General features: G+C 35.0%; 1 protein-coding gene across 2 annotated transcripts; it reads left to right on the top strand.

Moving 5' to 3' along the window:
- The first annotated feature begins 1,610 nt into the window (after nt 1–1,610).
- LOC112790327 (DNA-directed RNA polymerase III subunit 2) lies at nt 1,611–26,242 on the top strand. 2 transcript variants are annotated; one of them, XM_025832663.3, is made up of 39 exons: nt 1,611–2,125; nt 4,956–5,147; nt 5,326–5,452; nt 5,621–5,742; nt 5,958–6,050; nt 6,251–6,320; nt 6,392–6,482; nt 6,605–6,657; nt 7,035–7,099; nt 7,691–7,796; nt 7,895–8,005; nt 8,162–8,221; nt 8,424–8,462; nt 8,601–8,651; nt 8,822–8,920; nt 9,937–9,996; nt 10,088–10,180; nt 10,862–10,966; nt 11,119–11,229; nt 11,358–11,474; nt 14,073–14,189; nt 14,292–14,372; nt 15,046–15,150; nt 15,231–15,311; nt 15,407–15,538; nt 15,683–15,727; nt 16,707–16,784; nt 16,853–16,992; nt 17,094–17,181; nt 18,259–18,386; nt 18,483–18,612; nt 18,698–18,828; nt 20,823–20,948; nt 21,030–21,085; nt 21,657–21,727; nt 22,622–22,706; nt 23,281–23,384; nt 24,862–24,990; nt 25,808–26,242. In XM_025832663.3, exons 2-39 carry the CDS (start codon nt 5,095–5,097, stop codon nt 25,856–25,858), a joined length of 3,504 nt encoding a protein of 1,167 aa, XP_025688448.1. In that variant the 5' UTR covers nt 1,611–2,125; nt 4,956–5,094; the 3' UTR covers nt 25,859–26,242. The 2 variants fall into 2 exon arrangements, 1 of the variants encoding a protein (XP_025688448.1); XR_011879829.1 differs by having other exon boundaries at nt 1,614–2,125; nt 21,657–22,433.
- Nucleotides 26,243–26,603: the final 361 nt, after the last annotated feature.

Genomic DNA, 26,603 nt, shown 5'->3' with positions numbered 1-26,603 from the left:
AATGTCTTATTTCCCAACAATATTTCTTTCGGATAAAACTTACCCTGATAAGCCAATTACAATTGTTGCTATATTGTACACATTTGGCATAAAACGTCGTTGGTTCAGACTCGTATACCCGGTAGTCAACTCCTCTATGAATTGTATAGTCTTTGATGGCTGCAACTACAACTTCTCTGGAACTGAATTCCATCCCAATAACAAATTCACCGTCTGCAACAATAGGTGGATCTGCAACAATACCACAAAAAGCAATTATACAATATGATTTACCAACCTCGGTAGAATCATCATCTCATAGTACATGAAATATATCTACTCTCTTAATATCATATTCACATACCAGCAGTTACATACTCAAGAAACTCTGGTGCATTCAACGCCGCAAGGTCCAAAACGCGCATAAAAGACGGCTCCCCAAATGGATGTTGACTTGCTAGGACATTTGCTACTTATTCTACATCTGGCTCATTAATGCAATCAACATCGTCTCCATCTACGTTTGGATCATCTATTTCATAGTTGCCTTCAAATTCATCTTCGCTTTCACTATTGTAGCCTTCCCAATCCATGTCTCCATCGACTTCTTCAACACCATAAGTCAAGTGTTTGAACTCAACATATAGCTCGATGACAAAGTCTTGTGGTCGACTTTCGTGATATATTGAAAACATTTCTTACATCGTTGCTTCATTAGTTACATATTTTATCTCGAATTGTATGAATCCTCCAAATACTATTACAGGATATTTGTATACAATACTAATTACTCTTTTCAATATCTGAGGATATATCCTTTCACAAATTATACCTTTTAGTTCTTCAAATAATATGGTGAAAGGAACAACAATATCGCATGAATTCTCACACATAAATTTTACACCTTCCGCTATTTGAAATAAAATTTGGCCATTATAATACACTCTCAAATGAACTCTATCACCCATTTTTTTCAATATTTTTAAAAAAAATTAGATACAACAACAACAAATTTACCAGAATGAAAAAAAAGAGACGTAGAGTGGAAAAAAGAACAATAAAACTAGGAAGATGAATGCAAAACTTGGCTAAAACCTTATTTGTAGCCGTTGTAATTTATTTTTTGTATTTTCTGTACAAATCGCCCCCTTCAATCCAGCATACATCAACTCGCCCCCACCATCTATCAATTCGCCCTCTCCATTTTGTTTTATTAAAAAAAATAAAACTCTCTACACCATTTTCTAGCCTTTTTTTTACCATTTTCTGTTACTCCACAAATCGTTGGTGGCGATTTCTGTCTCTGTCTAATATTCAAGTAAAACATGAATTCACATCAGGAATAACCAAGGTTCTGAAAATCAGACCGGATCAACTGGTTCGACCGGATTAACAGAAAACTAGTGATTTGTATGGTCCGGTTGATCTCTAGAATTGCAAGATTCTAAAAACCGGACCGGACCAACTGGTTCAACTGGGTTAATCAGAAACCGGTCATTTGTCCAATCCGGTTGACCTCCAAATCGTTCTACAAAAAACCAGTTTAAAAACGGCTAAACCGGTGGTTAACCGGCGAACCGGCCGGGTTTTTTCAAGCCCCGGAATCAAAACAGCGCCGTTTTGATTCCAGAGAAACACGAGTACAGTGCTGAATGACACCCCCTCCCCTTTCTCTCTCACAAACACAGCCTCACCAACCCTAGATTCTCCTAAACCCTATCAGAGCCACCATCACCATCTCCCCTTTCTTGCATTCTGCTCTTCTCCTCGCGTCGCCAGAAGCTAAGGTCGGTTCGCGGCTTTTGTTGGCGTCGCCGTTTCCCTGTCCGAACTCTCTCTGTCGCTGCTTTTCTGCTCCTTCACCGTTGGTCGTCACCGCTTCTCTGCTCCTCGCCGTGAGTCGTCGCGGCTTCTCCCCTCCTTGCCGTGCGTCGTTTCTGCTTCTCCCATCCTCGCCGCTTTTGGCTGTGGCCCCTTCTCTACTCCCTGCCAATCTTGTCGTCGCTGCTTCTCTGCTCCACACCGTGTCTCACCGTCATTGCTTCCCTATTTCACGTTACTGAAGTTCCGAAATTGAATTTCTCTGTCTCTCTGCTCTCTGGCTCTATGCTGTCTTTTCCTCCCCTTTGCTGCCAATCCAGATAACGTAAAAACCTCCCCTTTATCCTCTTCAATAATGTTCAATTTGTTGTAATTGTATTATATTGTTTTCTTCTTCGTTTTGTTCTGAATATACATATGATGTATTATTGATGTTTCTGCTGAGTTTTGAGATATTAATTTTCTTAAGTTGTTGATGTTAATTAATTCTGCTGAGATGGAGTTATAAATTAAATTTGTTTTAAGTTTAATTTATTAATTATGCTGAGAATGATTTTTGCTGAGATTGATATGAATTAATTCTGCTGAGAATGAGTTATAAATCCAATCTGTTTTACTTGTTATTTTGCTGTCATTGATTCAAAAGAGAAACATGGCTACAATTCTGCATTGGATTTACTATATGCGTTCAAAATAAGGGTTGGGTGAAGTTCAGACAAGGAGATGGTTTACTCATAGGAAAAGAGAATGAAGTTAAGATGCAAAGAACAAAAAGATTACCTAATTTTTGAAAATGGAAAATTCAGGAATGGAAACCTAATTTGTAAAGGTTATTTATGCTTCTTTATTGTGTTTTTGTCTTGTTTAGTTAATTTAGTTGTTCAGTTTTTTTGTGTTCTGGGCTTCTTACTGTGCTGTGGAATTGCTTCTTCCAGCTCAAATTGTAGACTATACTGATTTCTTTTCCACCTTGCACCATACTAAAATTTGTGGCCTCAAATTTTGCTTGCCTATCTTCTGTTATATCTGAAAATGATATTGTTTGACCAAGTTTAGAAGTCCTATTGCTAATGTGTTATATATACATGAAGATTAAGAAACTGATATTGTTTAATTCATACAATGCTTTAATTATTCTGCACCCTATCTCACAATATATGCCACTTTGAATTTTTAATAATTTTAGGTTATATTTAATTAAACCGGTTCAACCATGATTCGACCTCGGTTGAACCGTTGAATTATTAAACCAGTTACTTGACCGGTTCATTGACTGGTGCGGTTCTCGCAACCTTGGGAATAACACCAAAAGCACTCCAATATTGAAAAAAATGAGCCCTCAAATGAAGAATTTTTTTAAAACTTTTAGGAAGTCTAAAATACACGTAATATTTTAACTTCAAAACAAAAAACCCTAAAACCGTTTCCCTCTCTCCCGAGGCCAAACCCCAACCTCAAGTCTCAGCCCACTCTCCTCCCAAGAATCATAGATTCACTCACTCGACTCTCTACCTCACTCCCCGCAGTTCCGCAGGTTCACCGCCGAACACAACGGCAGCCAACGACGGAGGACGCATTTGTCACTCCCCCTCGCCGGCTCCTCTGCCTCGTCGCCGCGTGGTCATTGTCTGTTCGCCTCTGTCTTCTCTGTGTCGTCCCGGCCGCCTTGGCTCTGCCGTGACACGCCTTTCTCTGCCTCCGCGTCGTGCCTGTTCTGCCTCTGCTTCCTCCGTTGTCATCGTGTTGGCTCCTCTGCAGGCTCTGCTCTGCTCCTCTTCGAAGCTCTGCCCTCTCGCCGCTGGCCTGCTCTGCAATGGTGCAACACTGCAACGGCCCCAACTTGGAAAACCGTCCCTGACTCCTTTTCTGACTTTCTGCTTGGGGGTTTTTTTTTTGAAGTTATTCTTACTAATTTTTTATACTGGATTTTTGCTGTTTTAATTTATTGATGCTAATTGTATTCTAATGTAGAACTGATTGATTTAATTTGTAGAAGGTTTAGATGAATCGTATTTGTATTTTAAACTAATTGATTTAATTTATTGTTCTCTTTTTTCCTTTTCCTCTCTTGAGGCTTGTATACTAAAGTTTGGAGAAATTGAGGGAGATAATAGAGCAGAAGACATTTCCATTAACACTAGAAAATTTGTTTCCTAGCTAATCAAAAGATGAAGATTCCATAACAGGGTCTTTCTTCTGGTGTTGTGTAGCACTCTTTAATTTCCTTAGTGGACTAATCACTTTGCAATAGTTTGATTTGAAGGTCAGTGTTAATAATAAGAGTTTGTTTCTAAAGGAGGGGAAATGGAAAGTTCTAGCAGTTTTAAGTTTCAACATGGAATTTTCATTTGCGTTGATAAGGAGTCTTGGAGACGAGGCAGGGAAGACATGATAATTGTTCATTGAAGCTGTTTTGTTTCATGCCAGTAGCTAGTGGATTTTTTTGTGTTAGAAGCGATTATTAGTTATGTTGTTTTGGTTGGTTGACTGCATTTTGTATTCTTATTCTATGTTCTTAATTTTTTAGTTTGACTTATAGAATATGCTTAAAATCAATGAGTATTTTTCTTACTATGTATGTGACTTAGGCTTTTTTAGATGAATGTTCATCTTCACGAAAAAATATTGGAATTCTGCTATATTAGTTTATTTTCCAATGGAATATATTTCATTGAAAAACAAAAAAGTCATAATTTCAGCCTCTGCATTATAACTTTAATTTTCTGGATGTTTTCTTTTTCTTGGTTAATCTCTGGACAATTAATTATTTAAGAGATCGAGTCAACCGGTTCAACCCAGTGACCCAATAGTCCGACTGGTTCGATTACCGGTCCGGTTCTGATAAGTATGCTGGTAGGTGTGCCTCCCCTCTTTGATCCTTGCTCTGTTTTGCTGTTGTTCTTGCTGATGGTGTGTTGTTCTTGCCGCTTGTGTGTTGCTCCGTTGCTGTGTTTTTGGGTTCTTGCCATGGTTTATGGGCTTTATATAATTTTATTTTATTTTTGTATGTAGCCATTAAACAGATATGGAGTAGATTCATTTTGAATTTCTTCTTAATGTTTTTCCTTTTTTCATTTTTTCTTTTTTCTAAAATAGTTTGTCTTATTGCTGTTTCTTTCCTTTCGTATACACACACACACATGCACACTATGCAGTCCCATCTCTTCCCAAAGACATTCACAAAGTTGGGGTTCAACCAGCTTGATCAAGTGATCATAAACCTCACAATAGCGTTCTTGAAACTCCACTTTCCCGGGCGCGCACACAAAGGAAATTGACTCCATCATCATCATAATGGTTCTCAATCAGGAAGAACTGCAACAACTGCCAGATGACAATTCTCAAAAGTGAGTCTTTGTTCTTTAGATGAAAACGCTTACCACTTTTTCTCTTTGGTGTATGTTTTGTTATTATGGTTTAAATTTCTCTGATATTTTTTTCTTTTTTCTCTTCTCTGTTCTCTCTACTTTCTTTTTTTTTTTAAAACAATTTTTATATGTTCTAATTTTTGATCTGTAAATTAAGTTCTGCCATGGGGAACCAATTGCCAAATTGCCCTATCAACTATTCTGGAATCATGAACAAGCAATTACTAACTGCTCCAATCAAATCCGCTACCGATAAGTTTCAGCTTCTTCCTGAGTTCCTCAAGGTATCTCATTATGTAATTGTATGTGGATTATAATGATGGTTTATGATTTATGAATTTTGATGTAATAATTAGTCAAAATGAATACGCATTAGTAATTTGTTGCCATAGCTTAAATGGATGCCTCTGATTCTCTTAAGTTCTTTTAAATTTATTTTCGAAATCTATTAGATTCGCGGATTGGTGAAGCAACATTTGGATTCCTACAATTATTTCATAGAAACCGAGATGCAGAAAATTCTCGATGCTAACAATATCATTCGGATGACTAAGTTCCCACATATCTACATCAGGTAAAACCAATTGTCTTGACCTGTACCCTGACCAATTTGCATAATTTATGTTTTGTGAATTGTCATATATGTTCCTATAGTTAGAGCGAACATTAAGGCAAGGAATATCATTTGTGGATCACTGGATCTATTGTTCTTTAGTCTTTGTGTGCTCAAGCCATGCCAAGTTGTTTTGATGGGATTTATAGTTAATTTACAATAAGCTTTCCTTGCAGGTTTTTGAAAATTAGAGTTGGTAAACCTTCAGTATCAGTGGATACTGCTGTCGAGAATATTACTCCACAGACATGCCGCTTGACTGACCAAACGTAAGATTCTTTTCCCTCAAAAACATGTCAGAGTCTTAATGTTATATTGTGTAGCAATAGATTGTTTTATATTCACTGTAGAGTTGTTCGCTTTGGTGCTTCATTTTTGTGTGTGTATATAATGGCAGAGACTATAGTTTGACCAAATAGCACTCCTTTTTTTTCAAAACATGATTCAATTTACAATGTCCAAATTAAAGGTATGCGGCTCCAATAAATGTTGATATTGAGTATGTGACAAGTCATGATGCAGCAGACAAACGAAGAAAGGTATTTGAACTATACTGTGATGTGAATTTTACAAAGCGAAACTGCATTATGAATTTAGCTTTGTTTTTCAGAATAATTTTTGTATTGGAAGAATGCCTATTATGTTGAAGAGTCATTCTTGTGTCCTGCATGGGAAAGACGAAGCTGAACTTGCAAGGCTTGGTTCGTCTGAGTTACAAACACATATATTTATTTATTTTTTATGCATTTTCCCCGTTGAATCCTAAGCCTATATGTTGTCCGTTCCTTGTTAAATCTTACTTATTTAAATTTTCTCTGATCAGGTGAATGCCCTCTTGATCCTGGTGGATATTTTGTAATCAAAGGAACTGAGAAGGTGCCATTCTGACTCTTTTCTTCAATGCTTTTCATAGTTAGAGACACATTTTGGAAGTTTCTTATCAAGATTAGTTGAAACTGATGTTTTCGAATGATACAATTAAAAAGGGTTAATAATCGAAAATGATTGTATAAACGTTGAAATGGACATTGGTAAATAACTGAATATTTGTTCGAGAATAACTGGAAAAACATTTTAAATAGTTGGAGATAAGTTGTTAAGGTTTCTTTTTGTTATTAACTGTTGTCATAACTTTTACTTATTATTTTCTTTAACCTCTTCTAATTGCATTTCTTCCGATCTTTGTTATCTCGGTATTATTTATATTTTTTCCCTCTTAATTTATGAATTATGCTGCCACCAATTTATTTCAGGTGATTTTAATACAAGAGCAGCTTTCAAAGAATAGAATAATTTTAGACACTGACAAGAAAGGAAAGTAAGTAATTCTTCTTAGTTTGTCGCTCATCATTTCTCCTTATATATGCGCATTCAATAAATGCACTTCCAAACATGTATGGTTTTGGGAGCTTCCTGATGTCCCTCCCTTCCCCCTCTCCCCGTCTACTTGGTAGGCTAGTATGATCGCTTTTGAGTGATATGCTTTTCCTAACATTAGGTACTAATGATGAGATTCATTCATATGGTATTCTCTTTCTTGCAACTATGGGTTGCTCTAGAGTACTGGTTCTGGTGGAAAAGTAGCCCAATTTAAAAAATGAATGAAGAATTGAAAAATGGATTTGCACAAAAAATCCTTAGACAGGCCACGGGACCCAATCCTTTATTTGGGTTAGAAGCCAAATGAACAGAGCCATGACAGATTACATTCAGAATGTTCCGTATCATTTTAGTTCTGGAAGGTCATATTGACAATAAGAAGACAAAATCTCGAAGTTTGTAAATATTTGTGACATTTAGATGAACCCATTAATAATCTGTTAATACCTTATATTCACTTCATTAGATTACTAATTATTTTGTTTTGTGTTGTTTCTTAAAGTATAATTTTTTCTTCGCTTGCTTTCAGTATTAATGCATCTGTTACAGCCAGCACAGACAAAATAAAAACTAAAACAGTTATCGTGATGGAAAATGAGAAGATGTGGGTACAATTGAATGTGTTTCCTAAAAAGGTGTGCACTTTTCTCATTTCAATTAGCTTATACCTTCTACCCTCCTATTCCATTGAAATTAGGTTTATCACATTTTGGAATCTCTTAATTCTCTACAGGTTCCTCTTATGGTGGTAATGAAAGGTATGGGGATGGAGAGTGATCAAGAAGTTATACAAATGATTGGAAGAGATCCTCGATATAGTTTGTTGCTTATGCCATCAATTGAGGCAAGTGACATATCTATTTGGCTATGTCAGAATATAGAAATACTTATGGAGATTAGAGAAGCAATGTCTTTTATAACAGTTTTCTGCTTATTGCTTACTTAAATGCATTATCTTATTTTGTTGCTTATATTACTATGTTCCCCCCTCCCAAATCAGGAATGCTCAAAAAATGGTGTATATACACAGCAACAAGCACTGGAGTACCTTGACTCAAAGGTATGTGTGTGAGACTCTGCGTATGTTTTTTTTTTTTATTTTTTTTATTCTTTTTCCCCCCTCAACATATATAATTTGGACATCCTTTTAGTACATAGACTTTGATGATATTCCTCTTTTATCCAAAAATGAAAAGAGAGAGAACCTTGATATGCACACTATTGTTTATTGCTGATTCTGCTAATTTCTATTGTCTGTTTAGGCCAAAAGTTCCACATATTCGAACAATCCATCTGAAAAGGTTCTTAGCTCTCTCTCTCTACATTACACACACACACACACACACTGTAGTTTGTTTATATGCTATTGGTTACGCAGTAATATTTGAATTTTCCCTCTTTATTTTTCTAACTTTGTCATTTCAACCTTTTCTATATAGGAAGGAAGGGCATTTCGTATCCTGACAGATGTATTTCTGGCGCATGTGCCAGTAAGTTCTATTTGAATTTTAATTATCTCTTGAAAAAGTATGTTTGTTTATGGTCATTTATTTTCATCTTGGTATAAGAACTCCATTTTTTGTAATCAGTATACCTGTTGAGTGTTGAAAACCTTAATTGTGTTTCGTTATCACTCACTATTTTCTTTTACTGTCATTAGGTGCACCAAAATAATTTTAGGGCAAAATGTATATATACTGCTGTTATGATGAGACGCATGATGGATGCAATTCTGAATAAGGATGCAATGGATGACAAGGTAATCTCTTTTTCTAATACATGACTGTGCCAGCTGATGTATCTTGAGAAAAAGACTGGGTTACGTAGTGAAAACTATTGTGAACAAGATTTTCCTATGCGATGGGAAGATTCTGTATTTCATTTTACTTAGTAGCCATAATTTTCTTAGTAGTAGCCTATCCCCATCCACTACTGATGGAAGGTGCTTCAAATGTCTTAGAAATGAAGTAATCTCAAGCACTTCTGAGAGATTGTGCTGTCTCTAGCAATTAGGCTGCGTTTGTTTCCGAGAATAGGACATGACAAGACACTGAGAACAGGACAGGACAAGACACTGATGGGACAGAGACATAAAATTGTGTTCTTGTATTCTGTTTGGTGATAAACTAGAATAAATTATGAAAATCCAATTTATTCTCATTTTTTTTCATTCAAAAAATTTGAGATGAAAAATATAATAATAAAAAATATAATTATGAAAAATTAACAAGAATAATGAAAGAAAAAATAAAAAATAAGTTGCGTCCCTTGTTAGTGTCTCCATGTCCTTCCTATCAGGATGGACACAAAATACACTAATTCAGTGTCTCTGGACACATTGTCTCGTCCATGTCTCTTCTGTCAAATACGATTTTGTATCACTGAGTCCCTGTCTCAGTGTCCTGTCTCTGTAAACAAACGCAGCCTTAGAAATTAGCTCCAACTATGTCACAAAATCACGGGAGAAATGCAAGCAAGTTTGTGATAGGAAAGCGGAGTTTTCTGACTGATTGAGAAACTGAGGTGGTCCCTACATAGAATTGTTTTGATAGCATCTCAGATTTTAGAAAGTAGGGATTTTTTTTTGATAAAAAGAAAAATTGAGAGATTTCAATCATACCGGACCACAAATCAATGAGTGGGCTATACATACTTGAAAATCTAAAGCAGAACACTAAGGAATACAATTAAATATGCCTGATCCTATGGGTTCGGTCTGCATTCACAGTGTGTTCCTTTGGCTAGCTGGTTGACTACATAAATTTCCATATGTAGGACTATGTGGGAAACAAGCGGTTGGAGTTATCTGGCCAGATAATATCTTTGCTTTTTGAGGTACTCTCTCATTTAGTCTAATAAACAATCAACTTTTGTGGAGATTCTTTGCATGTTTATTATTGCATCTATGTTATTCCTTCTTTTGTAGGATCTTTTCAAGACCATGATACTTGAAGTTAGGACACATATAGACAAACTGTTGGAAAAGGCAGACAAGGCTAAGCATTTTGACATTACTAATGTAAGCCTCTTTATATTTATACTCACTAGTGGATTAATAGGCACACCCCCCTTTTCTAAAATTCAATGTGTGCAATAATAGTGAATGTGGGATAATCAAGATGACAAATACTTTACTGTTCAATTGAAAAGTCTTGGGTTCAAGCCTTAAGAGTAACAAAACTTTTTGTTTTCTGTTTTTTTTATATTATTATATATATTATATATAATAATAATATAATAATGATGATGGTGATGATAGGATAGTCAAGATGACAAATACTTTACTGTTCAATTAAAAAATCCTAGACTCCTAGGTTCAAGTCTTAAGTCTTAGGTTCAACTCTTAAGATACATCCACTATATCCCCACTATATAGTGGGGATAGGGAGGGAGTTAGTGCACAAATTCTTTTATGAAATACCCTTTTCATATATAGTGGGGATATAGTGGATGTATCTTGCAAATGTAATCAATGCATGCATAAATCATCAGAAGTTTACTCATTAATGTCATGAATCTATTATCTTTTACTGTGGTTTGTTTGTACTAAAATAAAGAGAGATACTTGACTGCTTTTACTTCTTTATTTGTTTAATATTGTCTTGTTTTGCGTTGTTTAGCCAACCTGATTTTAAAATGTCTGCTATTTGAATAATTTTCTTTTTCTTTTTTATTTTTTTTCCTCTCCAAACTTTGATAGTGCTTACAAGGAAAACCTACAATCACTAATGGATTGGAAAGGACTCTCTCCACTGGTAATTTTGATATTAAGAGGTTCAAAATGAAGAGGAAAGGAATGACACAGGTTGTATATTCTTTTCCCTCTTCGTCCTTCCAATTACTTGATATTTAGTATCCAAAATGACTTGGTGTAGTGTAGTTAGTTTAGGAGGTGCCTCATTATCAGGGTGCTTGGAATTGTGTGTATTTCTATTGATGAAATTTCTCTATTTACAGGTGTTGCAAAGATTATCATTTATAAGTGCTTTGGGGCAAATGACACGAGTCTCACCACAATTTGAGAAGTCCAGGAAAGTAAGCGGACCAAGAGCTTTGCAGCCTAGCCAGGTGAGCTGCATTCTGATTGCAAACTTTCATGACATACTATTTTTATGATTCTCAGACATTTTATTCTAAATGTTGAAATTTTATTTACTGAAAAACTCATATCTTCTTATCTTTTCTATTTGATATAGTGGGGTATGCTTTGTCCTTGTGATACTCCTGAAGGAGAAGCTTGCGGGTTGGTGAAGAACTTGGCTTTGATGACTCATGTTACTACTGATGAAAAGGAGGCCCCCTTAATCTCTTTGGTATGTGTGTTATATTATAGAGTATAGACTGATGGACGTTTCCTTATTACTGATTTATTGTTTAACAAGTATGACTGTTTTGTAAATTACAAATAGATGTTTTATTAGGACTATGGGATGATTGAAGCCATCAAATTTCTAAGTGTGGCTGAAAACTATTTTAATTATATTGCACTATTGTAAGTAACCACACAATAAAAGGGAGAGAATATGTAGTGTATTATTCACTCACTATAAAGCTGGGTCTCAGCTCTACTGCTTGAAAAGAAAAAACAAATCAGAATTAGCAAAGGGAGAAACGAGACACTGTAGCAGCCTCACTCTCCCAGCCAATTCCTACCAATTTCCTGCCTTGCTTCCACACCCTCCTCTGCCTATGTATACATTTTCCCCAGAATAGAAAAAAACACGCACCTGCATATTCTATTGCCAGACTAGTAGTCTCATTCCTCACTTGCCCAAGTTAGTTAGGCCCTAAGGTCCCACCCAACCCTCCTATAGTCTGATTTGGAAATCCCCAAACTGCCCCTGAAGTTCTATGCTTATAAACTTGAAGTCCATTGGGAACTTTGTCTCTAATCCTAACAACTGTATTCACTGGTCGAAGGTTGACTCCTGGAGGAAAAATTTGGATCTGGCTTGGTTTTATAAGATAGAAAATAGAAAGAAAACTCCTAAGAGAATTTCAGGGACTCCCTAAATCCCCAAGTTCGTTGTCACTATTATTAACTCTCTACACTCTCTCACCCCTACTATATTCATCATTCACTCTCTGAATCTTGTGGCATCCTCCTTCCTCTGAATTACATTTTTTTTTGTATCTTTTTGTTGGTAGAAAAAGAAACTCTGTGCAGATAGGGAAGATTGTGCAGAAGAGGAAGACACATCCTCACATTTACAAAATCTAAGACCTGATGATATGACCATGTAATAAAGCTTGCCAACACCCTTAAAGATTCCATGTTCTGAGCACCAAAGAGTGGGTGAAAAGCTAATCCCATACCAAAGATAATTAATAGTCAAACATGAACTGTCATAAACTAGAATTCCTTACAAACCAAATAAGCACTGCAAGGATTGCAGTTTTCCATAGTCTTTGCTTCTTTGTGTGTTCTAAACCTTTTGTTTAGTAGGTAGAACTGATGCAAGTCCTTGGGAAAACCCATGATTCTTGAAAGATACCAAAAATCCTGCTTCAAAAAGATCTTGCTCTAGGACTTGAGCCCCTGATTTGGAATCTAAACTGCTCTTTATACTCATATCAGTGGACCAAGGAAAGAGAGCCATGAACTTCTGGACTTTGGAGCATACCACTAGTGTTAATCAGCAATCAAAACAGTAGCGCGATCTTAGATGGAGATTCAAATTCCAAATGAGCTATCCAAGAGGAACGTATCTATCTTAATAGTGGAACTCAATTACATGGGCATAATATTTGCATTTGAAAAATACACGTATCTATCTATCTAGCTTCTAGACACTTCCTTCATTCATCCTATTAGGAAAAAAATATTTAAAATTCTTAAATGTTAAAAATTTTCATCATTTATGTTGATCAAGATTGAGACAGAGAGAATTGAGAAATTCACAATAATAAGTTTGAAGAGGTGGGTCTTTGCAGCTCACCCAACAAAAAAATGCGTTGTCGTTGCAAAGAGGAGGTTTTGTAGTCGCTGTTGGGAGGAGAGGTCTATCTCAGATCTGGCTGCCGTGGTAATGGTGGACTTGAAGATATGGGAAGTGGTTCACAAAGACGAAGAGCTTCTTCTTGGCGCTAACAACCCCAATAAGCCAGAGTTTGGTGATAGCCTTGTAGAAAACTTGCTGGGAGCACAGGCGGGGTGATGTACGTGTTTTGGAAGGAGAGCTCGGTGTAGTTGTTTTCATTGGAGAAGTCGAGAAGTATGAAGAGAGAGAGATGAGATGAGAGAGAAGAATGAGAGCAAGAAATGGAGTTGGGGCTTATGGAGGAAGATTGGAAATTGATTTTTGATTTATTTAGAAAAAATTAGAAACAAATTTGTGCAGAAAGTTGCTGTTGAAGCCACTGCCTTGCTTTGGTTTATGCCTTTGTCTACTGCGGTTTGTGTTTTATGTTTGAAGTTTGAAGCCAGAATAGGAGAAGACATGTGTCACTCAGTGAGTAGGTGCTGCAGTGACATTGTTTGGGTGGGATCACAGTGGACCTCGTCCACTGGACTGCATGTGTTTTATATTTTAAGATATCCGAAGCTATTTCAATATTGTTTACACTTCTGCAACCAATATTTGAGTCCTGTTCACCAGCAATCTCATTGGGGCATCAAAACTTCAAAGCCTATAACAGCAATGTGCTTTCTTGTAGATTCAAGTGAAACAATATGGCCATCGCTCAATGTTAATAGAAGTTAGAACTACACTTATTATGAGTGGTTCCCTCCAGTTTTTTACCTGTACTATGTGGTCTCATGTGTTGGTTTGTTTTCTCTTCTGTACATTTAGGAAAATCTGGAAATGGTCATGGTTGGCGCATTGATATTTGTCTTATTGAATGTTTGGCCTGTTTACTGTATGTTGCATCACGTATATATAATGTAGTGTTCATTATTTCCATGACAGTGCTACTCTTTGGGTGTTGAAGACATGGAGCAGCTCTCTGGCGAGGAGCTTCATACACCAGATTCCTTTCTAGTTATTTTTAATGGTTTGATTCTTGGGAAGCATAGGAGGCCACAGGTATTGGTTTGTCCGTGTCGTTCGTTAATTATGCAATACCTTGTAAACATGCACTCATTTTTAAAACTCTATAGCTTGACTTTTCCTCCCTCATTGTTAAAGCATTTTGCTACTGCAATGCGAAAGTTGAGGAGAGCTGGTAAAATGGGTGAGTTTGTGAGCATCTATGTCAATGAAAAGCAGGTGAGTTGTCCTCTTATAATGGATGCCCCCTCCACCTTTCATCTTCTTGCCCTTTTTTAAAAAAAAATTTAATTTTTGAATTCATGACCTCGTGCAAACTATAGAAACCAGTATTTTAATTTATGTCCTCATGACATGGTGTACTGCCTTTGTTTTAAGATATAACTTTAGTTTTATGGTTACAAGTTTAGTAGTCCTTATAAGTATACATATTATGTCCATGATTGTGGTTTTGAATTGGTTCTCAGCATATTTCTGAGAATTGGTTGTAGCTTAAAAATAGGCTGCAAGAAATCAGTCAAAAACTGATAAAACAGGTCAACAACCGGTGAACTGGTTGAACCAGTTAAACACGTTTAACCGGTTAAAAAAATTGATAAAACACAAATCCGTCTTCCAAGAAAATATGTTTTATGCATGGATTTATTGTTTTAGTTTATTATTATTTCTGGTTAAACTTCTAATTTCACCAGTTCAATGACTGGTTTTCAGAATTTGGCTTTTAGCCTTTTGCATCAAATCAGAGTTGATGCATGAACATACTTACGGTTCCAATCTGGTCGGAGTTGCATGTTTTTCCTTATGTCTGCATTTTATGATTCGATTTAATTATTCTATCTAAACAAGTGTTTTGGTTCTGAGTTAAATTAATGGTAAAAAGACATGTCTCCAGCATTGTGTGTACATAGCTTCTGATGGTGGTAGAGTTTGTCGTCCCCTTGTTATTGCTGACAAGGGAATATCAAGAGTCAAAGATGATCATATGGAAGAGTTGAAGGTAAGCATATCATTTGCTTTTATTGTGGAAATGAAAGGAGAAAAGTTGCTTATGAAAATTCAATTATCATGCTTGTTCAGGATGGAATGCGCACATTTGATGATTTCTTAAGAGATGGATTGATTGAATATCTTGATGTCAACGAGGAAAACAATGCTTTGGTTTGTTCTGCTCTAATTATTTCTAGCTAGGATTTTCTTCAAAGTCATTCCTGATAAGTAAATATGCCAATTGCCTTATTTCCTTTTCTTTTAAGATTGCTTTATATGAAGGAGATGCCACACCAGATACTACTCATATTGAGATTGAACCTTTCACCATTTTGGGAGTTTGTGCGGGACTAATTCCATATCCTCATCATAATCAGTCACCAAGGAACACATATCAGGTTGGTTCCCTAATCTCACCTTGTCTTCTCTCTTCGAATCTTTGTAGGTGTCAGAGAAGGTGACAAATATATAAATAAAAATTATTCTTCTCATGTTCTGATATCTGTATATGCTGCTTTTATTTTTGTGGTCACTGAGTGTAGTGTGCTATGGGGAAGCAAGCCATGGGAAATATAGCATACAACCAGGTACGCAACTTTTTGAAGGTTAATTGACATGAGCTCAGCAATGCATGGATTATATTTCAAAGTTTGTTGAGTACTAATTGTAATGGAATTCTTTTATTCTTTAATTGAACAAATCTAATTTTTAATAGCTTTATTCCTTAACTAGTGTGTCAATATTCACTCTTTCATTTATTAAATGTGTATAAAAGTAATAAAATGGAATTAGTTGAGATGACAAGTTGGTTATAATTTAACTAAGAGGTCTTGGGTTTAGGTCTTAGAAATAGCAAAGAATTTTTTTTATGGATTGTATATAATGAAGGGCATTTCAGCAAAGAAAGTTATGCACAAACCCTTTCCATATCCCTATTATATATAGTATAGAGTAGACACATGCAAATTAGTACATGCCATGTGGATCGTGCTCCAAAATTTTAAATATTAGCAGTGCCTAGGAGTAGTTTACAACATGCACCAATGTGAAGGAAATATTCTCCAGGAGTGTATGGAAAGAGTTATGATCATGTAGTCTTAAATCTTACCCTGTAAATCAAATGCACAGAGATGTTTCTTTGGCTTGCCTCCACAGGAAGCTGCTTGCAATTGAAGACTAGCTGATATGCAAGTCCATTTATACTTTACCAGTATACTTTATGTTTACTAATTTGATTATAGTGAGACTGGGTTTGGTTAGAATGATTTTACGCTTTGTGGTTGTAGAGGCCGAGTGCTTGTTTAGTTGTAAATCAAGCTAAAAGCCTTTTTGGTTACATGCGGCCATGTTGGTAGTTGGTTTTAGGAATGTGTTTCATCTTGAAAAATATTTGGCATGAAGACTGAGGGCTTGATACTATTTCCTATGTTTTTATTGCGCATTGTGTAGTTTTACTGCTGCAATCAGCAGTTTTTATTACTATCATAGATAGAGCAGGGTTGACCAAGGTATAGGAGCTTGTATACTGGGTGCATAATAATGCAGTTTAAATCTTTATTTTTGTAGCTATGCCGGATGGACACCTTGCTTTATTTACTGGTTTATCCTCAGCGGCCTTTGCTGACAACAAAGTCAATTGAGCTGGTTAGTATTACATTTTTTCATTATTTGATTGCTTATGAGTTGAGGTTGTTAATAATATTTGTTCTTAGGTTGGATATGACAAGCTCGGAGCAGGTCAAAACGCTACGGTAGCTGTGATGAGTTACAGCGGTTATGATATAGAGGATGCCATTGTGATGAACAAGTCATCTCTTGATCGTGGCTTTGGTCGTTGTATTGTTATGAAAAAGTATGCAATTTTATTTGGGGTTTTGCTTCTGGTTGCTTTATATTTCATGGTCAGGATTTTTAAGGTAGCAGTGTTGTGCTTTAATGTTTCTTGATGGATAGGTATACTGTCATCTGCCAGAAGTATGCGAATGGCACATCTGATCGAATACTTAGGCCCAATAGAGCTGATAGTTCATCACGTCAGCAGGTTATATGTTTTCTTATTAATTGATCAATTGATTTTACAGTTTTTATTTTCTTAGTAGTCACTACATATAATCAAGAAGTGTTGTTGCTTATTTGCATTGCCTTGTGATACGACCCCTAGCTAGCAGAATTAGGGATCTTTATTGATGAACAGGGGTTGAAAATCAGAATCCCCTAGGAATCAATACACGGGAGGAATTACCTCCTCTAGAGAGAATACCTCTCCATAGTTCTAACAAAATAACCAGAAAAGAAAAGCCTAATCCCTTCTAGACACAACACACTATTTATAGGTAGGTAGAAATCCCACTAATAACTAATTGTCAGCTCTAGTAACTCTCCTGTAGGCTAAGCCAAGCTCAAAATGCAGCCCAGCAATCAACAAGTGAACAGCAACTCAGGCTACTTACCTCTCCTTTTGTAAACTAAACCAAACCTGTTAGACGCCATCCTATCACCTACCTTGCTGACATTTTATGGAATACTTTGTATGTTTGGCTACTATTGAGTGTGCCTTGCAATCATAAACCAGTTTCTCTTGTTTGCTGGTTTTGGTGGTAGTGCAACTCTCACCTTCAATGATGGTTTTTCACAAAAGCAAGTTTTATAGTGTAGGATTAGAAGTTTGACTTCTATTTGGAGTAAAGTGGATCTTTCAGGGATTGGAAAGCTATGTTTTATAGATAATGCTCTGTTTTTCTTGCTTTTGCTCCTGTAAAGAGGATTTCTTTTCTTCTCATCTTGTATTAACCATCAGTTTGTCTTAATTGGATTCTTTTCTTTCTGAAAAAGCTCTTATGATTTCTCTATTTGTTTATTTTGTTTGTTTTTTTATCTTCACCCCATCCATGAAAAGCTAACTGGCTTGTTTGTCATTCTTCTCTTTGAATTTTGTTTTAATCAAAAGGGAAAAAATGTAGTGAAATGTTTTTACTCCTTTTGTGATTGTTGTATAAAATCGGAGTTATTTAATGGTCAGGAAATTTTATTCTTCTATTTGTCTTGTCCTAGTTTGATTTTTTTAGTTCCTGAAAATATGTTTTTCAAATGTCATTTGATGTTTTCAAGCTTCCTTCAGATACTTGATGATGATGGACTTGCTGCACCAGGGGAAATTATTAAGCCAAATGACATCTATGTCAATAGGCAATCACCAATTGATACTAGAAGTAACATTATTGGGTCTGCAGCAAATTTGCCTGATAGGTTTGTTTTTTACTTTTCATATTTTGATTTAGTTGAGTGGGTTTCTCTAGAAATATGTGGTTCAACCTTTTTCTTATATGTTATTCTTATATCCAGTAAATATCGATCTTCTGCGCAATCGTTTAAGGGTCATGGAGGGGAAGTGGTTGACAGGGTTGTTCTTTGCTCGGACAAGAATAACAACATGTGTATCAAATATATAATCCGTCACAATCGTAGGCCTGAGGTAAAGTCTTGGTTGGTTCAATGTTAAGTATCTTGCATGGTTTGAGGTAATGTAGCTAACTCTTTGTTGGAATATGTTGCCTTAGCTTGGTGATAAATTTAGTAGCAGACATGGTCAAAAGGGTGTTTGTGGAACAATTGTCCAGCAGGAAGATTTTCCATTTTCTGAAAAAGGCATTTGTCCTGATCTGATAATGAATCCTCATGGTTTCCCAAGGTAACACAAATTATTTGTATGTCGAACTATTTTTCAATATGTTTCGTTGTTCTCTTATTTGCATTATTATAATTTTTAAATGAGTTATGTTATTCATGGTTTACTTTGTGTTCAACATTTTCTGTCTTTCCTACTCGTAAAATTTTTATTAGGAAACATATGAAGGATTCTTAAACTCGAAACATGAAGCGGGGTCTCTGAATAACAAAATAGATGTTGGATTCTAGACTAAAACTTTGTCATCTTCACCATGCTAATAATGTTTTGACATTTATGTAGTGCATGGGCATGGCTATTTTTTTAATACGTATCTGAATTCATTCGCATGTTGAGCTATTAATCAAATATAGTTATGAATGAGTCCTGTAAAAAAAAGAAAAAGGTTAACATCTGTTAGTATTACTCATTAATGTGTACTATCATACACATTCTGTGTCAACACTATTACAACAAATGCAGAGAATATAAGGATATGTTGAATTCTTTTAGCTCAATTATAAAGTATAGTTTTCCAATCCTTACACCAAATAAATGCCATACGTCTAATCGTGTCTTGTAAAACTTGCTTGTCAAGAAAATTTGTGATAGAAAAGTGCTACCAAGCTTGAGTGAAAGTTTTAGTGAACAACTATTTGATTTGCAGTGTTGGATGGATTGAATCTTGGGTGGTAAAAACCTAACAAGAGAATGTATTTGGGGAAGCTAATAAATGATTATTCCATAATCAATTTGTTTGAGGCTTTTCTTGAAAAGTAATTTTAAAATAATGTGTTTTGTTTAGATTCTATGAAGGGTTATGTTAGGCCTGCGACAACAACTGTAAAACTTTGTCGCATCCCAATGCTTGGACATGATGCAATGACATCTTTAATCCCTGTAGCCGACCCCAAGGAAAAGGCTTTGTTAACAACTTGTATAGTACCCATTGGACGTTCATTATCAAAATTATTTTCTTAACTAATTTTTATTGTTTTGTTTAAATTAATAAAATAAATAAAAATACTTTTTTCCTAACAATATTTTACTATCTAAGAACTTTTATCCAATGGTTATACACAAAACCTACATGTAGAAAAATGAGGGAAAGAAAAGATAAAGTGTTCAAAGAAATTGTGATGAGAGAAAAGTTTCTTTTGAGAGAAAATATTTTAACTAAACTGTGACATGTAATGTGGGAGAGCTAGGCAGGAGAATGAAAATTGTGAGAACGGTTAGGGATGATATAGCTTTAGAATAGAAAGGGATTACAAGCTAATGCCTGAGTAATGCTCCAATTAGTGCTTTTCGTATCTCTGTTCTAAATATATATTGATGTATTGAAGTTCCAATGAGAAGAATGGACTAGATAGAGGAAAATCTAACGGGTATAGGTAGAAGGATATAGCGAAAACTTTAGATGATAGCATAGAGGAGTTAGATTTAAATAACTAGCCTATTGGCGTGGTTTATGATGCACTACATAGTCAACAGGGAAAAAGGATTCATCTTCGAGTGGTTGGGTAAGATTTTTTTTTTATTAGGGCCAAATCACATATTTTGTTATTGGGGTTGTGGAAAGTCGATGAGATTTGAGAAGTCACTGAAATATGATGTGGATGCAAATATATATGCTGCTTTGCATGTTTCTGTGCCCAAAATTATTGTACCTTAACTGTCGAGTGGTAACATTCATTATTGAGTTTCATTGGTAAAAAGGCATGTTCGTTTTGAATGTTTAGCATTAAAATGTTTTTTTTTGGATCAAGCTCTTCTAAAGTAAGCTCTTCTAAAGTGAGGGAGTTGGTAAAGTGAGAGTCTAATCACCTTTGAATCAAGGTAGTCGGACTCGCATATAATAGAAGTTACAAATTTAATGGTGATTAATCCCTTATGTTATTACTTTACAATTCGCCTCACTTTAGAGGATCTTTTTCCCATTTTTCTGGGATGTAATTAAATGGATAAACAACAATGCATTTTACCTGACGCGAACTAATAATTTTTCATATTATCAGTCGTATGACAGTTGGAAAGATGATTGAGCTTCTTGGAGGCAAGGCAGGGGTTTCATGTGGCAAGTTTCATTATGGAAGTGCTTTTGGAGAAAGAAGTGGTCATGCAGATAAGGTTGAAACTATAAGGTATCTTATTTGTCTCCGGTGTGACATTCTTTATATTGACTTACCTGTGTTTATGTTCTTATGGTTTTATTCATCTGGCAGTGCAACTCTAGTGAAGCATGGCTTCAATTACAGTGGAAAGGACTTCATTTATTCAGGTTCTCTTTTCCTCTTACAGTTATTAATTCAGATTTATTTATGGAAATGTTTTCTAAAATATTTTGGGAATGAAATGATCACATCTAACCACTATGCATGCATGTATATGTGATGACATGGTCAGGTCTCTAGTCAGTTCATGTGGGTATATGAAATATAAGTACGACAGTCAACAGAACTAAACTGTGTCTATATCCCATGTTGTAGAGTCGGCTAATAAAGATTCAGAAACATTTTTCATGGGCAATCAATTGAATAAAAGCAACCATCTTCCCTTATCAGTTATCGGCATGGGTTTTTGGTTATTTATAGAATTGTTGGGCATTTGGTTGACAATGTCCTAAAGGTTGTTACCATACCCAGGTGGGAAAGTTTTGTTCTATGATGTAGTTTTTGCTGTTGCTTGGTGTTAGCAAAGTGCATGCTTTTAATGGAACCTCTTTGCATTTGCATATTGCACTGGTGAATTATTTTGTGCTCCTCTTTTTGGGTTGTTATTCCAGCAATATAGTTCAACATTCCCTTGTTCATGTATACAAGTGGCATCCACATTCTCCTTTTCTATTTCAGGTATCACAGGCTGCCCATTGCAAGCATATATATTTATGGGTCCAATTTACTATCAGAAGTTAAAACATATGGTGAGTGAAGTCTTTTTAATATGATTTTCTATTTGTGTTAATTACTAGAAGGGGTACCATAATTTTGGCTTTTATAGTCTTCCTATATGAAGCACCAACCATAAAATGGAAATGTTCCAGGTTCTATTTTTTTAGATGACGGAGCAGAAATGCCCTTAACTGCTCATGCTTTATGGCTTAAAGAATTTATATCTATTCCTTCCCCCGCTCCCCCCAATATTTGAAACATATGTCATCTCATCTTGTTTATAATTACCCTCGAGTCTCTATTCCAGTCAAGTAGTACAATTTGTCAAACTTTGGCTTCATTTTAGTGCTTTAGGATGCTACATGATATTCTATACATCAATTAGCTACTGTTCCAAAAGCTTATGTATGAACCCTGCGGCTTGGGACATTCACAAAACCCAGGCCTGGCCTACTTAAAAGTTCAAATTCAACTTTCATTGTACCCAGAAAAAATATTCAACTTTCATTTAGAACGGGGTGGCAACGATTGAATTCCTAACCATTCACTGTAAGGATAAAATGGTATTCCTTTATTGTGATACTACATAAGCCTGCATCTACAATGGTAATATTATCCCCCATTTTTCCTGCTGCTTTTTTTTCTTCTTGGCACAGGAGAGGGTTCTTTATCCTATTCACTTTCTGTAATTCTTCCTCTTCATCTCAATAATTTTCCCTGTCAAAAAATTATATTCAGGTATCATTATATTACAATAATTAGGATCTTTATATACCTGTTATGAATTAACTTGTTACAGTGTCAGTCTCAAATTTTATCATGCATATTTTGTAATGTGCATGGTTGAATGATATTTTTCTATTAGATTTAACTTGCTCGTATATTCATGTCATAAGTTCATAAGCAAATGCTTTGTCCATGACCAGGTGCTCGACAAGATGCATGCTCGAGGCAATGGCCCTCGCGTTATGCTTACTAGACAGCCTACAGAAGGGAAAGCTAGAAATGGAGGTTTTCATTTGACTTTCTTCATTTGTTGTTGAATTTATTATAGAATAGTAAAAGTTAATATGGAACACTGCTGTTTTCCCGCTCCTCTTGGGGGCAATAGTTTACAACTTTTATTTGTCATTTTTTTTTTTGGTGGTCATGTATGTTCTGTTCAGCAGCATTCAATTTATAGCCTAAGCATTATTTAATTATTAAAGTATTTTTCAAATTAGCCTACCAGGCCAACAAATTACCCTAAAATGTATATTCATTTTGGTTCCTGAAGTTATATGAATGCCTTGCTTTAGTCTTATTATATTGGAGAAAGTGATTCCAACCAGTTCTTTTTGGTGATTAAAGTTAGTCGCTACGAAACATCACCTTAAGGGATAAACCGAGTCTGTTTCCAATTTCAGAGATAACAAACCCTAGGGATTAAAATGAATGTCCATTCACTCCAAATACCTAGTTGCAATATATTTCATCACGGTATTTATTCTAGATTTGGATTGGCAGAACCTAACCTTTTTCCTGGTAGCTAATTTATAGATATATGTTACAGAGTGGTTAATTGATAACAACTCCCTTTGTTCAGGTCTACGTGTTGGAGAAATGGAGCGTGATTGCTTAATTGCATATGGTGCTAGTATGTTGATTTATGAGCGACTCATGTTATCTAGTGATCCTTTCGAAGTTCAGGTAAATAATTTAGACTTTTATGTTGATTGCATTCATTGCAGTATTGTATGCATTTCAAAAGGGGGAATCAAGTACAGAATAATTTATAATAATATTAAAAGGTCAAATGAGGGTTTTCTGCAGAGTGCAGATAACCAAGTCCCAATACGCATACTATTTTTTCATTTTGGATAAAGTAAACCCCCTTTCCAGGTTAAAGAATTCATGTGCAAGACTTTATATTGAAGTTGCTGAATTCTGTTTTAATTCTGGCAAACAAGGATTTCCTGCATGGATTAGATTGAAGCTCTTCCATGAAATCTATTGATATTTGCATAATAAATCTAAAAATTCTCTCATCCAAATCTTTCCTCAACCTTCAAAGCCTCATATCATACTGGTTTGGTTATGTATTATACTTTACAATGATGGAGAAATGCTCTTTGGAATGGGGTAAAGAGAAAAGTGGAAATATTGGAAGTAACTGTCAAGACATTTCTAGGTTAAAATTTGAGAAAAAAAAGTTAGCCAGCCGTAAGGTGAAAAATCACTTTACTTCAAATTTCAAGATCACTTATAATTAAAATTCAGGTATTTGGAGGATTACACAATGTGTGCCCAATTTTTTAAAAGTCTTGTTTAAGTGATCTATATCCATTATGCATCATGTCAGATGCTATACACATACTTTCATCTACTTTTAATTATATTTTAGAAAATCTTTCTTTAAGTTTTTAAACTTTTCATATATATAAAATAATAAAATTAGAAATTTCATAACATTAAATAGAATGACTAACTTTTAGTTTGTGTATATCTATGCTAATATAAATTCATAACTGCTTTCTTTTAACTTAAGCTTTATGTTTTTTTCTTAATTTTATAGTACTTTTCACATACTATTATATAGTCTGACTCCACAAAGCATGGACTTTTAGCTGGCCTCGCCACACCAGTGCCCTATGTTTAATGCAATTACATACTTCCTTTATTCCAGAATATCTATTATTTGAAATTCTGTATAATGGCAACTCAGTCTATTTGGAAATAATTTGTATTTAGATAGAGTTTTTAATGCACCGGAATTTTGAAGTGATAGGTATTTGAAGCAAGGAAGTATCTTTTATATGCGTAGTCTCTTCTTTTGTGTGTAATAAATATATTATTTTTATATTTGATTTTAATTCTTGTATTGATTGTGTCGTGTCCTATACTTTTACAAAATTGCCGAGTCCCCTTATCGGTGTTGTATCATATCTGTTCGCATGTTGTTTCCATGTTTCCTACATATCTAGCTTGCCCACTACTGTAACAATTCATCATCTCTGCAATATTAAGCAAAATCAATTTTGACGAAATAGTTATTGTCTGGAATAAAGTGCTCAAACATGAAACCAAAGACACTATTTTTATTTTTTGTTCGCATGGTACATTAAAAGTTAAAACCGTTATATTCTTTACAATCAAGTTGACTCATGATACTTTCATTTCTACACAGGTCTGCAGAGAATGCGGTTTGTTAGGATATTACAACCATAAGCTGAAAACTGGCATTTGTTCATCTTGTAAAAATGGAGATAAGATTTCTACCATGAAGCTACCATATGCATGCAAGCTCTTGATTCAGGTATGATATGCTCTTCTCGATAACTTCAATTTATATATTCTGGAAGTTCAGTTATCTGATTGAGATCCTATTCATTTATATGAAAAATTATTGTACCAACTGATAAGTAATCAACTCCTTTGTCTCCATTTATATGAAGTTGATTAATCTATCAATTATTTATTTTGAGCAAGAATTAATCTTATTTCACTGTTAAGTTAGAAAATGATAGATCTTACGAACCATTCCAATAATAGAAAAATGCTTTGAAAAGAATCAATTTTATTACTGTATGGAGTTATTAGAACAAGGATAGATGCATTTAGTTCCAAAATAGTTTCATATCTATGTGCATTTTAATCTGGGAAATGAAATTTCTCATTTTCTCTATTACACATTACACTGAAAATAGCACAAACCGAGATCTCCATAATAACGAATTAATTTGAGATGGTTTCAGCTTTTAGCAATCAGTGAAAGAGGCACATTGCATTGATCTAATGTGGTGCAAATAAGCACTTTAGTTGCTTCTCTTATACTTATTTTGAGAATCTAGAAGGAATAGGAGGAGAAAACTGCGAAGTGGAAGCGTTGGAATTTGGAAATGGCTATATTTAGCTATATTAGTCTGCTTCCTCAGAACTCAAGCAAATAAAAATAAAATAACCAAGCTTTTACCACACTGTGGGGCTGTTATGCGAATCAAAGTATTAAACTAGAATAGTCAAGTGTATATAAAATTTTAAATTGGCCTATGATTTGAATTGAAAAGATCATGCCATCAGCTTTTAAAATAGCTGTTTGTTGATTGATTTGATTTGGTTCTCAAAATTTTCAGGAACTCCAATCAATGAATATTGTTCCTCGCTTGAAATTGGCAGAAGCGTAAAGTCTTTTCAGATAAAGTTGAGAGGAAAACGGGTTTGCTGCTTGGGACAAATCAAAGGCAAAACGTTGCCATTGACTACCAACTATTCCTTCTTTGTATAGGCGTTAGGCACAAGTGATTTGCAAAGCTGAAAATTAGTTTTTCTTTTTATATTTCTAGGTGTTTTCTGTTTCTTTGTCAAAGGTAGTTATCGACGGTTAAGGAAACTCCTTGTTCATGATGTGGTTTCTGAGAGTAGAACAAACTCTTTAACATACCAATCAGAGCAGCACATCAACCAATGAGCATCTGAATGTACATAAACTTATGTTATTAGAAATAGAGTGATGTTAACACTTCATAGAATAACGAAAGTGTTACAAGTTAGTATTGATCTTCACAGAATTTCGAAGACTCCAGGTTGTAATTTGCATGAACTTGGTATATAATGAGACGTCGAAAATAAAATAGAATTGCAATAAAACTAACAGAAACAAAGGAAAAGTAAATTTGACAATGAAAGAAATCCTACTCATCAGTGTTATCAGAATCGTAACGAACAAGAAAATGAGTGAACCTATCGTTTTTGCAATTTTAAATTCGTTGAAAACTGGCTGGTTTAACGTGAACACGTGATAAAAATACTCGAGTGATTCATAGTACATTAATTCTCTTGTTCTAAGTTCGGCCAACATTCTTTTTTCGTTTGAGCATTATAAACACTTTTTTCTATTGGGAAAAAATATAGGTAACTAGCATTTTTTCC

This window comes from Arachis hypogaea, chromosome 3 (genome assembly GCF_003086295.3).
Source record: "Arachis hypogaea cultivar Tifrunner chromosome 3, arahy.Tifrunner.gnm2.J5K5, whole genome shotgun sequence".
NCBI lineage: Eukaryota > Viridiplantae > Streptophyta > Magnoliopsida > Fabales > Fabaceae > Arachis > Arachis hypogaea.
The sequence above is the reverse complement of the archived record's forward strand: the minus strand, read 5'-3'. Positions and strand labels throughout refer to the sequence as shown.

Coding starts and splice junctions, on each gene's coding strand:
- LOC112790327 (XM_025832663.3), top strand. CDS start 5,095: ATGGTTCTCAATCAGGAAGAACTGCAACAACTGCCAGATGACAATTCT. Junction 5,453..5,620: donor TTCTTCCTGAGTTCCTCAAG/GTATCTCATTAT, acceptor GAAATCTATTAG/ATTCGCGGATTGGTGAAGCA. Junction 24,991..25,807: donor CATGCAAGCTCTTGATTCAG/GTATGATATGCT, acceptor CAAAATTTTCAG/GAACTCCAATCAATGAATAT.